At 55.2% G+C, this 16,336-nt stretch overlaps 1 protein-coding gene across 1 annotated transcript; it reads left to right on the top strand.

Annotated features, from left to right (window-relative positions):
* The first annotated feature begins 1,431 nt into the window (after window positions 1-1,431).
* On the top strand, window positions 1,432-4,430 carry LOC130266650 (serine/threonine-protein kinase pim-2-like). Its single transcript, XM_056515928.1, has 5 exons — window positions 1,432-1,456; window positions 1,596-2,000; window positions 2,080-2,130; window positions 2,376-2,744; window positions 3,398-4,430. Exons 1-5 carry the CDS (start codon window positions 1,432-1,434, stop codon window positions 3,421-3,423), a joined length of 876 nt encoding a protein of 291 aa, XP_056371903.1. The 3' UTR covers window positions 3,424-4,430.
* Window positions 4,431-16,336: the final 11,906 nt, after the last annotated feature.

Genomic DNA, 16,336 nt, shown 5'->3' with positions numbered 1-16,336 from the left:
GTCCGTGTCACCCACAACCTTCCCAGCCCCAGCGCGGGGCTGCCCCTTTGTGACGCGCTCGCCCGTGGTTCTCTCGTTTCCATGGCCACAGAACCCCCGCCCCAGCTCCATCCCTTTCCCTTCCCTTCCCAAGGGCAGCCAGCCCTGGGCCCGGCCCTGCCAGGCCTGAGGGTTTGACACTGTCTAGGAAGCTGATGCTTTCCAAAGCTGCTTTTCAAGGCCTTCATTTCTGTAATTCCCACTCAGTTCTGGGTTGCAGCTTTTTGGCTGGGGATTTTGTTTATTTCTCTTCACAACAAATAAAGTGCTGTGACTCAACCAGGCGTTGGAAGTAAAAGAAGCTTTGCACTCCCCAGTAGATGACCCCGAATTCACTTGGCCGATATCATTAGGGAACAAACTGACCATCCAAACGTTCCACCTTTGCTCTGCTTCATTGCTTCAGGGGTTTATTCCCTGCTTTCTTTATTGCACAGACACTGAAACCCAACATAAACAGGATTTGCCTCAAAATATTTCTGATCTTGGCGCTTCTGACAATTCAAAAGTTTCTTAATGGAAATGGCATAGGGCAGGTTCTTCTGAAATACTCTGCAAAAGAGCGGTTAAAACTAATCATGCTTGATTTGGCAGAACTGAGCATGAGCCTAGGGATCAGTGGGTCTGATCCCTTTTCCTGCATCAGCAAAATTATTTCTTCAAGTCTCATCTTTCCTATCTCTTCAAAGAAGCTTTTCACTCTTCATTCAATGCCCCCAGTATTTAGTGGGCCAATATGATCAGTGTATCTGTAGGGTGGAAATTGGCCATGCAAACGTTCTCCTTCATTGTGGCATTTATTCCTGCTTTCTTTCCTGCAGACACACCCAAACTCAACACTGCAACACCAGCCTCAAAACGATTCTCATTTTGACTGTCCTTGAAAATTCAGAACCATCCTCAGAGTGTTTCCCTGTTCCCAGGGACAGGCTCCAAGGCTGGGCTCTCACTGGCACGGAATGAAGAAGAGCTGCTGCACTTGCCAGTGGCTCGGGGGCTCACGATCAGTGCTTTGAATGCAGCTTTTGTGCACACTCTGCCTCCCTGAGCCGAGCAGCATTCCTGGGCATGGACACCCCTGCTGCAGCCAACATCCTCGCAGCACAGCTGCAGGAATGAGATTGCAGCAAGTCCCGCCTGAAGGAGTCTCCAGTCTGCTGCAGCCCTTCACCTGCAGTGGAATCAACTTGTGCTGCCATGGGGGAGCAAAGGGGGTGAGGGGCTCTTTGCAGATGCAGGTCTCCTCAATGTGCTGCAGCTGCTGCCCCCTGGGCCTGATTCAGCTGCTGGTGCCTTTCCCCACAGCTGTACTAGGAGCCTGCCTGGAAAAATGACACTGCCAGTGCAAGTGACAGCCACCCATCCCTGCCATGGCCCTGCCCACAGGGCGTCATGCCTACCAAACTGCTGCAGTCAGGTGGTGTTAGACAACATAAAAACACATTCAAACTATGCATTTTCCACATTCTGTTAAAATCATGGCCACACAGTCCACATGCTTGGGGCAGACTGCTGTCGGCAGAATGGGGGCAGCCCATTTTGAAGCTCTTTTGAAGAGCCTCTGGCAGAGCTCCTCGCTCCGGTGGTGCCGGTGCTGGAGCAGCACCGTGTTTTGGCTCCGCCTGGCCCGGCCCCGGCCCCGAACGAGGCCCCTCCCGCGGCTCCGCCCGCAGCCGCCCCGCAGCCGCCCGGCTCCCGGCCCGCGGCCGGCGGCTTCCCCGGTGCGAGCCCCGCCGCCCGTCAGCTCGGCCGCCGGCCCCGAGCCGCCGGAGCCCGGGGCGGCTCGGGAAGCAGCAGCGCCCGGGGCGGGCGGGTGCCCCGGGCAGAATGGCGAGGGCGCCGTGCCGTCCGCACGGGCGGAGAAGCCTCCCCTGGAGCAGCTCTAGCGGGAGGGCCCGCTGCTGGGGAGCGGCGGCTGCGGCAGCGTTTACGCCGGGACCCGGCTCGCCGACGGCGCCCCGGTAAGAGACGGGGCCGGCTGGGAGCGGGGAGCGGGACGGCGGACGGCGAGCTGAGCCCGGCGCTGGCCTTGGCTTGCAGGTGGCCATCGGGCGAGTGGCCCGGGATCGCATCTGGGAGTGGGCGCGGCTGGTGAGTGAGCGGGGCCAGCGGGAGCAGCCGGCGGGGCGTGCCGGGCGGGGCGAAGGCCAGGCCCGGCAGGGTGGGTGGCAGCCGGGACGCTGCGAGGGGAGCGAGCGTGGAGGGAGCGTGGAGGGAGCGGGGGCCGCGCAGCGTCCCGGGCCGGGCAGTGGCGAGCTGCGGCGGGGCCGGGCAGGGGGTGCCGAAGGCGCGGCGCAGCATCGGCCCCGCTGACGGCAGTCGCGGTCCCCTCGCAGCACGACGGCGCCCTTGTGCCCTGGAGCTGGTGCTCAAGTGGATGGTGTCGTGCCCTGGCTTGGGCGGCGTCGTGCGGCTCCTGGACTGGTTCGAGCTGCCCGACGGCTTCGCGCTGGTCATGGAGCGTCCGGAGCGCTGCCGGGACCTGTGGCACTTGCTGGAGGCGGGCGGGTCCCTGCCAGAGCCCGTGGCGCGGGGGCTGTTCCGCCAGGTGCTGCAGGCCGTGCGGCACTGCACCAGCCGCGGCGTCCTGCACCGCGACATCAAGGCCGAGAACATCCTCGTCGACCTGGCCACCGGCGAGGCCAAGCTCATCGACTTCGGCTGCGGCACCATCCTCCAGGACACCTTCTACACCTGGATGGCAGGTGAGCCCAAAGCCAGGGCCCAGCCATGCAGCAGAGGTTCTCTCCTTTGGTGGCACAAGGGAAAGACAGAGGGAGGGGGAATCCTTCTTCAGCCAGCTGCAGCCAGGCTGCTTTTCGGCGGGGGCAGGGGCCGGCTGTTGTGGAGCTGGCTGGGAGGGGAGGGAGCAGCATCGGCCTGATGAGCTGCATCTGTGTCCCATAGGAACACAAGAGTACTACCCGGGAGTGGATCCTCTTTGGCTGCTTCCACGGCCAGCCAGCCACTATCTGGTCCCTGGGCATCATGCTCTATCACCTGGTGTGCGGGCACCTTCCTTTCAGAACCGGAGGAGACATCGCCCGGGGCCAGCTCTTCTTCCTGCCCCAGGTGTCTCAAGGTGGGGATGTGCCTTCAAGACACAGAAGCAAGAACAGGTTTGGGAGTGGGCAGCTGGCACATCAGTGTCCTGCTCTTGCAGCCTGGGAGGAGGTCGATCTCCTGTGCTTAGCTGGAGGAGGCGGCACGTGTGCCTCTGTGCTGCTCACCTCCGAAAGGGAAGATGGATGGGAAGCTTTGGGTGCAGCTCCGAGCACTCCTAGTGTGGCGTGGGCACCGTGGAATCTGGGAGAGCATGGCCAGGAGCTGACCAGCGGTTTCTGGTTTCTCTCTGCAGATTGCCAGCACCTCATCAGGTGGTGATTATCCATGGACCCTGCAGACAGGCCATGCCTGGAAGACCTTGTAGAGCATTCTTGGCTGCAGAAGCCCCACCTGGCCCAGGAGACAGCAGAGATCCATCCCTCTGCACAGTAGGATCCAGGAGCTCAACAAGTACCTGCTGCTCGCGTCTCGTGGCGCTCAAAGAAATCCCCAGAGCGTTTCCCTGCTGGCCTGCAGCACGGAGCAGAGAGCGCGGCCCAGGAGATGCTTCCGCGGGTTCCCGCGAGTTGTGGAGGGAGCGGCTCAGGGCTCCCCGTCCTGTTGGAGAAGTCTTGGCACAGTGCGGTGAAGTTGATCTGGAGTGGAAAAGGGGAAACATCCCCCTGCAGCTCAATGGCATCGTGGTGTCCCTGCAAGCCGAGGCACAGCTGGCGTGTTCTTGTGGAGCGCGACGCGGAGCCGGAGAACCATCCTCGAGCTGGCCTGATGGGGCAAAGCCGATGGGCTTTGGTTTGGCCCCTTCCTGGAGGACACGCTCTGCACCCCGACAAAATCAAGATGAGTCCCCAGCCGGCGCAGGGGCGGGGGGATGCTCGTGCTTCCAGGCACGGCAGGGCTCGGCCTGGCCACGCGCCGCAGGTTCCCCGCTTGGCGGCAATGGGGAATATTGATCTTTCTGCCGCCCGCCCGGCTGCTTTTTGGCAGGACATGGGACGGGTGTTGTGGAAGGGGAGCCGGCTCCTGTCCTTGCTGAGAGCTTCTGCCAGCATGCCTGCTACGGGCTGGGGTGGGGGCAGTGAGCCTGACCAAAGCATCCATCCATGTGGATGGGGAGCGGCAGAGGGGGATGGGTTCTGAAGCCGTGCCCCAGCTGCTCTGCTTTGCAGGCCCTTGAGGAAGGGATGGGCTTACGGGTGGGAAAGGTGGGGTTTTTCCCACCCCTGGAGAGGTTTCATTCTTCCATAGAGTGGTCAGACCCTCCCCAGGCCTGTGAAACGGTAATAACCTTTGGTGCTTTTTCTTGTTCCCAGGTCTTGTTTGGAACTGACTTTCATGCAATTGTTCTTTGTTTTGTTTCCTAGAGAGGCTGATCTGGAACAGACACTAGACAGAGTTAAAAGAATAAAGTAGGTATTTATTAAGAGAAGATTGCACTTGGTGCCTGGACCGGGTGGGGAAGCGCCGGCACCGTCCGTGGAGCCCGTCCAGTGCCGGCGCTACCCCGGGGGGCCACGGTGTGCGGGGACATCCCCTTCAGGAAGGACGAGGGCCTCGTGTGGGATCAGCTCCTCTCCTGGCAGCAGGTCTCCAGAGGTGGGTACCTGGTTCCACAGCACAGGTGGCAGAAGGGCTCAGGGCAGAGGGCAGCAGGCACACGAGAATCTCGCTCTTGCAGCTGCTGAGGAGGTTGCTGTGCTGTGCTTAAGCAGAAGAGGTGGAGCGTGGCCTGCCATGCTGCTCTCCTCTAAAAATGAGAGCATGGCTTGGGAGGTTTGGGCTCTGAGCACAGCCAGCAGCCTGGCCCTCACACAGGCCGTGGTGGGACACGGGGGACAGGAGCCTGCTGCGACTGACCGTGGCTTTCTGGTTTCTCTCCCCAGGCTACCAGCACCTCATGCCATGGAAACGGCACCGCTCGGCTGCCAGTCTGGGAGGGCTGGAGGGCGGCGGGTGTTCGCTTGCTGTCAAAAATAAATCTTGTCATTATCATCATCATCATTGGAGCGTTTCTTTCATCCTTTTTCAAGCTTTTGGCCTCACTTTCACAAATACCTTTTTTTGTCCTTCCTCAGCCACTTGGTGTCATTTGGGATGGTGGGGGTTACACCAGTAAAAATCCAGCAGCGGCTCATGTTGCCACCTGCAGCAGCCCCTTCAAGGACCCTGAGCTTCCAGCAAGGTCTGCTTGTGCCTTGCAAAAGGGAGTGCCTTGCAGGGATGGAGCTGTCAACCCACTGCAAAAGCTGGGAGGAAATCAGAAGCAGCAAAATGCCATTTTGGCTCAAAGGCTGTCCAGTTTCTTCGTGCTTTCCTTCTACTCCTAGATAGGCAGGCAGGGCTGGACTCCAGCAAGGTTCAAGTTCTTGGTGCTCCCTGGCATCAAAGGGATCAAGTAAACAAACTCTTGTATGCACTGATTCCTACTGAAGGAAGAAAGGAGATGTCACGAGATGGAACATCCTTCTTTTCTCCTTTGTCTCCCCAGGAGACCCTCGGACAGAGAAATGCCCACATGGGCTTTATGTGACCCTTCCCAGCTGGCCCTTCACTCACTCCTGGGTCTCATGTGCTCCGCAGGCTTCACTGGCTCACTAAACTCAGAGGAGCTCTGGTAGGAGAAAACGCTGCCTGGCGTGGGGCTCTTTGATCCCTGTCTCATCTTACTTCCATTTGTCCCACTCCTCCACCCATCTAAGACACCAGAGGGTCCCCCACACTCCAGGGTAGTGCACCAGATCGGGGACACGTTCCCTGCTCCTGTCCTTGGTGGCCTCGGGGAGGCTCCAGTGCCCTCCCTGTGTGCGGGACAGCTGCTGCAGCACGGCTGCGCCTGTGTGCCAGCAGCGCCCGAGGAGCAGCTGCACAAGTGCAGAGCCTGAAGCACAATCCCCAGTGCACACAAATGAGAGCTGGGATTTCAGGGGCTGGCAGCAGAAGCTAAATCCATCTGCTTGCTGCCCTTCCTAGCCATGGCCACGCTGATGCAGTCAGAAGAATTGCCCCTGCCCAGGAAGCTCTCAGGTAGAATACAGGAGCAAAAGCCTCATGTTTCTGAAGTGCTAGCTGCCACTTCCTCAGGTGTTCCTGTAACAGAGTATGTGTAAGACTTTGCTAATCAAACCTTGCTATATTAGGGAACACAGCCAAAAGACTACTGAAACTTGCTTAAGCTACACTATGTTTTAAATAACCACAAATATCCTGTATGTGTAAGGCTTTGCCAATCAAACCTTGCTAAATTAGGGAACATGGCCAAAAGACCACTGAAACTTGCTTAAGCTAGCTGAAAGATTATGTCTCAAATAACCACAAGCATCCTGTATGTGCCCAGTTTGTGGATGCTTGCAAAAAAAAAGATAGGAAAGAGTCAACCAACGGCTAAGAGAGGAAGACTACAGCCTTCCTCCCCATGACCACCAGAAGCCAAAAAAAGACCCCCAGCAACTGGTTGCACAGACACAGAAAGAACGTGAGAAGATGCTGAAAGGCACCTACATGGAAGAAGATGAAAATAAATGATGGACTGAAATGGAGTGGGGTGCGTGCCGTTGGTGGAGCAGAGACTCCCCAGGATGCCCAGCGCTGATTTGCTTGCTGCCGCTTGCTCAATAAATTTTCTATTTCCATCTATTGGAGTTGATCAATTTATTACAAATAACATTCCCTCCAATTACTAAAGGATTTTGACTATTTTTACCATTTCAAAAATTTCTGTGTGTCCCTGTGAGCAAATAAGTACCACAAACCCTTGAGGTACTGCCAAGGCAGAACTTGTTCATTTCTGTTGTCCTGATGATTTTATCATCTCATCCAGACTCTGAAAGCAAACCGATGCTGTAGACCAAAGACCGGCCTTGGAATCACACTGGCTGTTTTTATCTGCTGCTCCACGGCCTTCGGCTGAGCGCGGGGAGGCCGGGCCTGGGCCCCTCAGGATGGCGCTGGGAGCGCCCGGGGCAGCGGGCAGGGCCGGCTCTGAGGGGCGGCACAGGCTGCATTTCCCCCGAGCGAGCGGCCAGCGGCGGGGAAAGGCGCGGCGAGAGGGGCAGGCACAAAGGCTCGGCTCTCTGGGAAGCGGCGGCCAGTCGCCAATTGCCGCTCCCGCAGCCGCTGTCGGGGCCGTGTCTCCTGCAGCCGCTGGCGCTGCACCTGCAGGGCCGCGTCCGGCTCTGCTGGGCTCCCTGCACGGCCGGCAAGGACAGGGACACGCTGCAGCTGGAGCCCAGCAGGGACACCCAGGGGCTGCCAGGGCTGGAGCAGCTCTCCTGCAAGGGAAGCCTGGCACAGCCGGGCTTCTTCAGCCTGGAAAAGAGACTTAGGCTTAGGTTTGACCCAACTGTGGCCTTCCAGTACCTGACAGCAACCTACAAGAAAGCTGGAGAGGGACTTTGTACAAGGGCAGGCAGAGAGAGCACAAGGGAGAATGGATCCAAAGTGAAAGAGAGTAGCTTTAGATGAGAGATTCAGAAAAGAGACTTTCTGGGAACACGCTGCCCAGAGGAGCTGTGCATGCCCCATCCCTGACAGTGTACGAGGCCAGGCTGGATGGGGCTCAGGACAAGTCGGTCTGGTACAAGGGGTCCCCAGGCACAGCACGGGGGTTGCAGTGATGTGATCTTCCAGGTCCCTTCCAAGCCAAAGCATGCCATGACTCCGTGATGCTGGGATACCTCCCCTCCTCATCCTCTGGCAGAAAAAGAAACTTGGCACCAAGTTCCACATTGCAGACCGTTTCTTTTGGCAGCCTGCAACTGTCTCAAAAGAGAATGAAAAGAGATGACAATACTGACACAATTTATCTTTTCTACTTGAAATTTCAGTGCTCCGCTCCTGTCCACACCAGCAAAACTGTCGGAAGAGGCAATTCTTCCCCACCAAATGCCTCATCTCACCCAAACAAAAAGCCACAAGCCAACATTCTTCTTTATTCCTTCATTGCTTTATTTAGGTTCTTTCTCTAATAGGAAGTTGCTTTGTTGTTTATTTCTTTCTTTGTTCGTTTCGTTCCGCGGGGCGCGCGGCGGCTCCTCCGTTGGGTTCGCGGAGGCCACGGAAGAACGGCCGCGCGCTCCGGCGGCTCCGCAGCAGCAGCGGGAGGCAGGGAGGGAGGGAGGGAGGGGGAATCCTTCTTCAGCCAGGTCAGACAAGCTGCTTTTGGGCGGGGCAGGGGCCCACAGAAGGAGAGATGGCCGAGGGCTGGGCAGGGCTGGCAGGGCCAGAGGCACCCAGGCCTTTGTGCCCTGGGCTGGGCAGCGCCTCTGGAGCCCCACAGAAGGAACTTTCCTTGCAGGGGCTGCACTTTGCTGCTGCCTCAGCCCTCCCTGAGCAGGCTGGCAGGGCTGCAGGGTGATGACATTTGTCCTTGCTGCCCCTCCCATCCCAGTGCCCCAGGAACAGCCCCGAGCCACCCGTGAGGGACAGGCCCTGCTGGGCCAGGCCTGGGCTCAGCCCTTGGCCTTTCTGCTGCCTCCAAGCAGCCCAGGCCTTGCTCAGCATTGCAGTTCCTGCTCTCAGCCTTTGGCTCCTGCAGTCCTGGCCTCAAGGATCTGCTGTCACCAGTCCCTGGGGAGCCTTTGGCAGTCCCTGCCCTCAGTGGGGCCAGTGATGCTCCAAGGGACTTGGAGTTTTGCTTCTGACTCCTTGAGCAGCTTCTTCAACCTTCTCTCAGTGCCTAAAGGGTCCTGGACTCAGCCAGTAAATCTCCCCAAAGTGGAGGTCATTAAAATACAGAAAGATTACAGGAGCTCTTTGTCTTCCTTCGTCTTCAAGTCTCCAGGGCTTGTGCAACTGATTTGAGTCAGCTTGGAGTTCTGTCAAGGAAGGAGATTTCAAAATGCACCTCATGATTTTTTTTTTTTTTTTTTAATCAAGGGCATAATATTTTAATTTTTCAGTTCAGGCTAGAGGGACTTAAGCATTTCTTAAGTTATCTCGATGCTGAATGTCTCCTTAGGAGGTTTGGACACAGACCAAGAATGAGCTTCTTGCAGCTGACCCTATTTGGACAAACTGCTCCTCAACCCCAACCTCACCGTGTCTGAAATTGGCCACGTAGGACCAAAATCCCAATACATTTAAACAAAATTATGCATTTTTCTTTGTAAATAAAATGTATAAAAATAATTTATAATTAAAAGTGATAATAATAGTTAAAAGTATAATAATAGTTTTCTTTTTTAATATTATATTATTCTATATTTTATTATCTTATTAAAAAAAGATACTATTTTTAGCAACCAAAAAAATTTTGGTTCATTGGTTCTAAGTAATACAATTCCCTTCATTAGTTAATTGACTATTATTGGCTATTCATTTGTTTATTAGTCCTTTTTATAGTCCTTTAGTATTTTTTTAAAACATTTTCTCAGGCAGGGTAAACGGGGCCACTTTGGGGTCACTGGAGACATTTCTGGGGTAGTTTTGGGCCTGGAGAGGGAATTTAGAAAGAACTTGAGGGTCTGGAGGACACTTGGGGGAGCTGGGTGGGCACTCAGAGGGACACTAAGGAGCAATGATGAAAACATCAGGCACCGTGGGGAGCTCTTGGGGGTCCAGGGAGGCACTTGGAGGTCAGGGAGGGTGTCAGCCCCCCCCCACACTCTGAGCAGTGCTGCCTCCTTTTGGACAAAACTAAATACTGCAGCCCCCTGCCCTGAGGAGTGCTGCACCCTTGTGGACACAGCCCAGTGCTGCAACCCCCACCTGATCAGTGCTGCCTCCTTGTGGAGAAAGTCTGGTACAGCAGGTCCTGCCCCGAGCAGTGCTTCCCCCTTGTGGACCCTGCATGGTACTGCAGCCACCCCTTCCTGAGGAGTGATGCCCTCTTGTGGACATGGACCAGTACTGCAGACTCCCCCTTGTTCAGTGCTGTCCCCTTGTGGACAAAACCTGGCAATGCAGGACCCCTCTTCCCAAGCAGTGGTGCCCAGTTTTGGACACAGACTGTAACTGCAGTCTTCCCCCCGAGCAGTTCTGTCCCCTTGTGGACACTGCATGGTACTGCAGCTCCCCTCCCCAAGCCGTGTTACCCCCTTGTAGGCACAGCATGGTACTGCAGCCCCCTGCTTCTGAACAGAGCTGCCCCTTTGTGGACACAACATGGAACTGCAGCCCACCCTCCTTCCCCAAGCACTGCTTCCCCATTGTGGACACAGCCTGGTACTGCAGCCCCCCATCTTCTGAGCAGTGATGCCCTCTTGTGGACAAAGCCTCTTAATGCAGCCTCCCCTCAGGTCAGTGCTTCCCCCATGTGGACAAAACCCGGTACTTCAGCACCCTCTCCCCAAAGTAGTAGTGCCCAAATTTGGGCACAGACTGGTACTGCAACCTTCCCCCCAAGCAGTGCTGCCACCCTGTGGACACAGCATGGCACTGCAGCCGCACTCCCTGAGCACTGCTGCATTCTTGTGCACACAGCATGGTACTGCAGCCCCACCTCCCAAACAGTGCTACCCCCTTCTGGACAAAACCAAGTACTTCATCCTGCCTCCTGAGCAGTGCTGCCCTCTGTAGACAAAGTTTGGTGCTGCAGCCCCCCTATTCTGAGCATTGATGCCCTCTTGTGGACACAACCTGCTAGTGCAGCCCCCCCAAGCAGTTCTGACCCCTTGTAGACACAGAACGATACTCCAGCACCAACCCCCCCACCATGAGTAGTGCTGCCCCTTATGGACACAGCAGGGGACTGCAGTCCCCTCCTTTTCTGAGTAGTGCTACCCCATTTCGGATACAACCCAGTGCTGCAGCCCCCCCATTCGAGCAGTGCTGTCCTCTTGTGGACACAGCATAGTCCTGTAGCCCGCCCCCTGAGCAGTGCTGTCCTATTGTGGACACAACCTGATACTGTACCCACTCCCTCCTTCAGCAGAGCTGCTCCCTTGTGGACACAGCCCAGTACTGCAGCCCCCCCCCACCCCCTTTGCCTAGCAGTCTAGCCCCTTTGTAGACAAAACACTGCCCTCTCTCCCCAAAATTGCTGCCCCCTTGTGGATAGAGCCCGGTACTGCAGCCCACCCTTTCAAACAGAGTTGCACTGTTGTGGACAGAAGCCGATACTGAAGCCTCCCCCCGGGAGCAGTCCTGCCTCCTTGTGACAAAGCATGGTACTGCAGTATCCCCGTTCCTGAGCAGTGCTGCCCCTTTGTGGACACAGGTCTGTACAGCAGCCCTCCCCTGGAGCAGTGCTGCACCCTTGTGGACACAGCATGGTACTGCAGCCCCCATACCCCAAGCAGTACTGCCATCTTGTGGACACAATCTGGTACTGCAGTCCCACCCTCCAAACAGTGCTGTCCAATTGTGGTCACAGCATGCAGCCCCCCTCCTCCGAGCAGTGCTGCACCCTTTGTGGACATAACTTGGTACTGCAGTTCCCCTCCCAAGTAGTTCTGATGCTTTGTAGACACAGCATGATACTCCAGCACTCCCCCCACCCCTGCCTTGAGGAGTGCTACCCGCTTGTGGACACACCCACGGGGTTTTCTCTCTCGAGGTTTCAGAGGGTGCACACTCCTTTTATCCTAAACCCCTGGCCTCACGTTGTCCTCTTCCTTTCCCCATTGCCCGAGGTACTAGGAAGGTACAGCCTTCCCAACCGGCCTGCCCAATATTCCCTCTTGAACCTAGCATTTCTCCCCACAGTTGAGATTTTCAGGCTTGTGCAGACCTTTGTCTGTTTCAGGTGCCAAGCTGTCTGGGCCCGGTATCAAACATGCTGGCCAAAGTCAGTAGAAACGTTACGACCCATTTCAAAGACTTTAACACTCATGCCTTCACCCATCAAATGATTTGTAAAGACATTAACACACATCGTTCCTCTCACATTGATGTTTCCTATGCTGATGAAAATCTTTTAAGCCCAGCCTTACCTCTCTGCTGTTGTAGTTCTATGGAGAGAGGTTATTGTCTCTTCCCCCTTCCATGGGCAGGCCAGTGTTCAACCATCTCCAGGACAGAAGGGCCCCACCCCACATCACTGTGATCTTTGAGGCCCCATGGAACCAAACATCCGTTGTGACACTACAGAACCTCACAGAACCAAGGGGCGTTATTGACAGTGCAAGGCCCCAAGAAACCAAGGAGTCCAAAGGTCTCAAACATTCCTTGCATGGTTCTGCCTTGGGAATATAAATCTCCATGGGGGCATCTTGACACACACTTGGGAAGTGTGTCTGTTCGAAGTGGGGGAAACTTTTAGAAGTTTTAGATTGCTTCAAAAATTTTACAGGTAGAAAAACCCCTGTTTGCTTGAGTGCAGCCAGTTCTCCAACCAAAGCAGGTCCCAGCTGAGTGAGGACAGAGAGGATGGGATTGGGCAGTGTGGAGCAAAGTTATCCACATTGAGTCAGACCTCATGGCACAGCTTCTCTGAGCAGCCCAGACCTTCAGAGGAAAGACCCTGGATCAATATCAATCACAGAATGCTACAATCAATTCCTCTCTAAAGAGAAACAGTAATAAAAGACATGCTTTAAAATAGGAGCACTTGCTTCTAACAATCTCTTTGAAATATTTCTTGATAACTGTAGAAAAAAAACTTCCTAATGAACTGCACCAGAGCAGAGGGAAATCAAGGCACAGCCATGGTTTGTCAGGACTTGCTTGATCCCAATGAGCTCCGTGGTGCATTTGGTGACGAGCCCTGGAACCTCAGGGCCTGAGAAGAGATTGCACAAACCTTTCCAGGACTCTAAGTCAGAAGAAAAATCCAAAGTGTCTCAAAGCATTAATGGGTCCCACTGAGGTCCATCCCCAACACAGGCTTCTCATGGACTCCTTAAAGGAGAGAATTGGAGGCCAGGATTGCCGAAAAACCATAGGGAGACTCAGAGAAGAAAGAAGAAAGTACTTTAAAAAACCTGAAGTACCTTGAAGCATTAATGAGCCCACTGAGTGTTGTTACTGACAAAGGCTCTCAAGGGACTAATTAAAGCAGATAACTGGAGGCCATGATTGCACAAAGCTCTCAGAGACTCCAAGGCAAAAGCAAAACCAAAAGCCCTCTGAAAAACCTTTAGTCCCTGAGAGCATGAAGGAGCCCCCAGGGCCATTCCTGACCAAGGCTCCCCAGGGACTGGTCCCAGCAGATCCCTGAGGCCACTGGGATGGGGGGAGGCTGAGGGCAAGACAAGGGGTGACAGTGCCCAGCCTTGCTGGGGCTGTGCCAGGAGGCCCCAGTGGCTCAGGACAAGGTGTCTCCTCACAGCCCTTGGTGGCACAGACTTTGGTGTGCTCCAGGGCACCAAGACTTGGCTTCTCTTTGTCCCCACCTGTCATTTGTGCCTACATTTCTCTGCTCTGATTGAGGCTTGGGGACACTTTCTCAGTGGTGTCCCTCAGTGGGACCCATTAAAGCTTTAAGAAATTTTGGAGTTTGATTCTGACTTGGAGTTCTTGAGAGGTTTCTGCAGCTCCCTCTCAGGGACTGATGTTCAGGGCCTCAGCACAAACCCCAAGAGGGTCACTCAAGTCCTTGTGCTGTGTCTGTGCTGCTGAGCTGGGCTGCTGGCACAGAGGCAGTTCTGGCAAGGGCAGAGCTACAGAGAAACAGCTCTGCCCAGAAGCAGCTCCTGTGCACAGCCCAGCAGGGCTGGGGCACTGCCTGCAGCCACCCCGGGCACAGCACAGAGGCACAGAGGGATTAAACTCAGCCTGGGCTGGGAGCACAGAGCGCAGCTCACTGAGGGCTCACTAGAGCAGAAATCCTCACAGTGTTTGAAACAGCCACCCTCCCTGGCTGTGGGAAGATAAGCTGCAGCTCCTGCAGGGATCTCCTGAAGCTGGCACATCCCACAGCTTTCAGGACCTTCCAGGAGGACTCTCAGAGCTGCTGCAGTGCAGGGGATGTGGCCCTAGGGCAGGGCTGGGTTTCCCTGCTGCAGCACCCAAGGCACAGCCCCAGGCCGCTCCCTGTGTCCAGGCTCTGCTGCAGGGCTGAGCAGCCGGGGCTGCAGCCAGGGGTGCCCAGGGCTGCCCTGCAGAGCAGGATCCTGCAGCCCAGGGCACTGTGCTGGGGCAGAGACTCTGCTGCCTGCCAGGGACAGCTCTCAGCCAGCCCGGGGAGCTGCTCCCTGCACTGGGGGAGAAGCTGTGGGGGCAAGGAGCGACCCTGAGCAGGGCAGGTGCTGCTGCTGAGAGGTGCTGGGTGAGGCAGGGCTGCTCCCAGCTCCAGACCAGCCTGGGCACAGCTCTGGAGAACACTTCCCAAAAGAAGGTGAGCCTGAGATTGCTGTAAAGATCAGGAGAGTTCCTGTGAGTGTTTTCAATTTCCTATTTGGAGAAGGATGGGAAAGTTGGGGTGATGACAAAAAGATTTTTGGTTTTTATACTTTTTTCATAAAATTGTAACTCTGTAAACTATTATTATATAGTTATATAACTACAAACCTTAATTATCTCTAGTATACCTCTGAACCTTTCTTTTAGATTTGTGAGCAATAAGCTGGCCTTCTAAATACATTCCTGAAATACTGTGTAGTCCTTTTATTAGGAGGAAGATCTACAAAAAGAACATTTTGGTTTTTAACCAGAATATTTGTAAGAACAAAATAGGGGCAAAGCAACCATTGGACCTATTGAAATGGGTTTACCTAGGGGTATGTAACAGGGGCAATTGACTCTCCTAATGGATGTTCTTGTTAAATACTCTAATTAATCAACAGTAATAAACTGTAAAAATCAAGGGCCTGGTTTGCCCCATTCCCGCTAGGATACATGGAAACTTCCAAAAAATGGTCCGTTTTTTACTTTACTGTTCTAAAATTGTTTCAAGAGGGTTTTCTCTTTTGATTACAGACAACAAGGGGATAAGAGGAGCAGAACAGGAATTTTACTCAGAGAATCACACAACATTCTGATTTGAAAGGGACATGCAGTATCACCAAAGTAATGTTTGAACATTTACAGGGATTCCAGATCTGTAAATTTGGGTGGTCAGTCTCTCTGCTGGGAGCCTCCCAAAGGGCCTTCAGCCACTCCTCAGCCCTGGGCAGCACCAGCATCCCCTTTGCAGGACCCAGCAGGGCTCTCCTGAGCTGCCCTTGCCCACCTGCAGACAGACCCTGCCCCAGGCAGGGCTCTGCAGACAGGCAGGTTTCTGTGGGGCTGGGCGAGGGCACAGAGGGTGGGATGGGCTCTGTGAGCCTGGCAGGGACAGGGCAGCTCTCAGGAGGGAAATGTCCAGGCCCAGGGAGATGCTCAGGGAAGGAGAGGGGGCTGAACAGAACAATGCTGAGGGCAGGAGGGCACTGTTGGTGTGTGGGAGGTGCCGTGCACAGCTGGGTACGGGAACACTGCCCTGAGTGCCCGGCTGTCTCTGCCCTGCCCTCTCAGGCACAGCACCACAGCATCTTCTCTTGTTTCTGCACTCCTCTGATACTGTCATTGTAATCTGCTGCTCTCAGGGAGGCTCTGGGATTGCAGCACTGAGTCAGGCACTGCCCTTGGGATTCCTGCATGGCAGGGGTGTCCATGGGAATGGGATGTCCACGCTTCCCTGGGACCTGTGTGGCTGTGGGCAAAGCAGTCAATGGGAAAGGGGAATGAGCTGAGCCCCCTCCCTGAGATCCCATCATGGGCACACCTAGGGGTCTCCTTGCTGTGTCCTTCCAATCTCTGAGCTGCTCTCCTGGGCGCAAATCTGTGCCAGAGCCTCTCAGAGTTCCCTGAGTGTCCCACGGGGAAGTGCAGAGATGCCACAGATGAGGAAATGCTGTTGGGATTGCCAAGGGAACCGTGAGTGTCCTTGGCAGAAGGGGGTGCTGAGACCTTGCTCAGAGACCTTTAGAGAGGGTAAGGCATTCAGGGATCCCTCTGCTCTGGGCAGGGTCTGGTTTATCCCAGGGTGACACGGGAGTGTGATTGTGCTTTGATTCCAGCCAAAGGTTGGGAACAAGCCCATCCAGCTCCTCACCTTGCCCAGAGCCACAGGGAATCGTCTGCCTCTCACATCTCTCAGTGGCAAACTGTGAGTGCAGCAGAAGTGCTGGGGATTTCTATCCTCAGAGAATCAGGAATGATATGTGGGTAAGAAAATAATGGCTAAAATTCCTTTCTGCTCTCCATGTACTTAAGAAGTGGGAGTGCAGGCACTACCAAGCCCTTCTGCATTAGGAGTGATTCCACTGACATATTCCGAATATCCAGCCTTGTCCCTGTGCCACAAGGCCACAAATCCAGGGCAGCAGGACAGGGATGGCTCCTCGAGAGCCCCCATGCACAGGCCTGGCTGCTC

Source organism: Oenanthe melanoleuca, unplaced genomic scaffold (genome assembly GCF_029582105.1).
Source record: "Oenanthe melanoleuca isolate GR-GAL-2019-014 unplaced genomic scaffold, OMel1.0 S125, whole genome shotgun sequence".
In the NCBI taxonomy this organism is placed as follows: Eukaryota; Metazoa; Chordata; class Aves; order Passeriformes; family Muscicapidae; genus Oenanthe; species Oenanthe melanoleuca.
This window is presented reverse-complemented; position numbering and strand designations above follow the sequence as displayed.

What these genes read in the sequence shown, in the direction of transcription:
- LOC130266650 (XM_056515928.1), top strand. Translation starts at nt 1,432, where the DNA reads ATGCCTACCAAACTGCTGCAGTCAG. An exon ending in TACCAAACTGCTGCAGTCAG is followed by an intron (nt 1,457 to 1,595) that starts GTGGTGTTAGAC and finishes GCTCTTTTGAAG; the next exon opens with AGCCTCTGGCAGAGCTCCTC. An exon ending in CTTCTACACCTGGATGGCAG is followed by an intron (nt 2,745 to 3,397) that starts GTGAGCCCAAAG and finishes TTCTCTCTGCAG; the next exon opens with ATTGCCAGCACCTCATCAGG.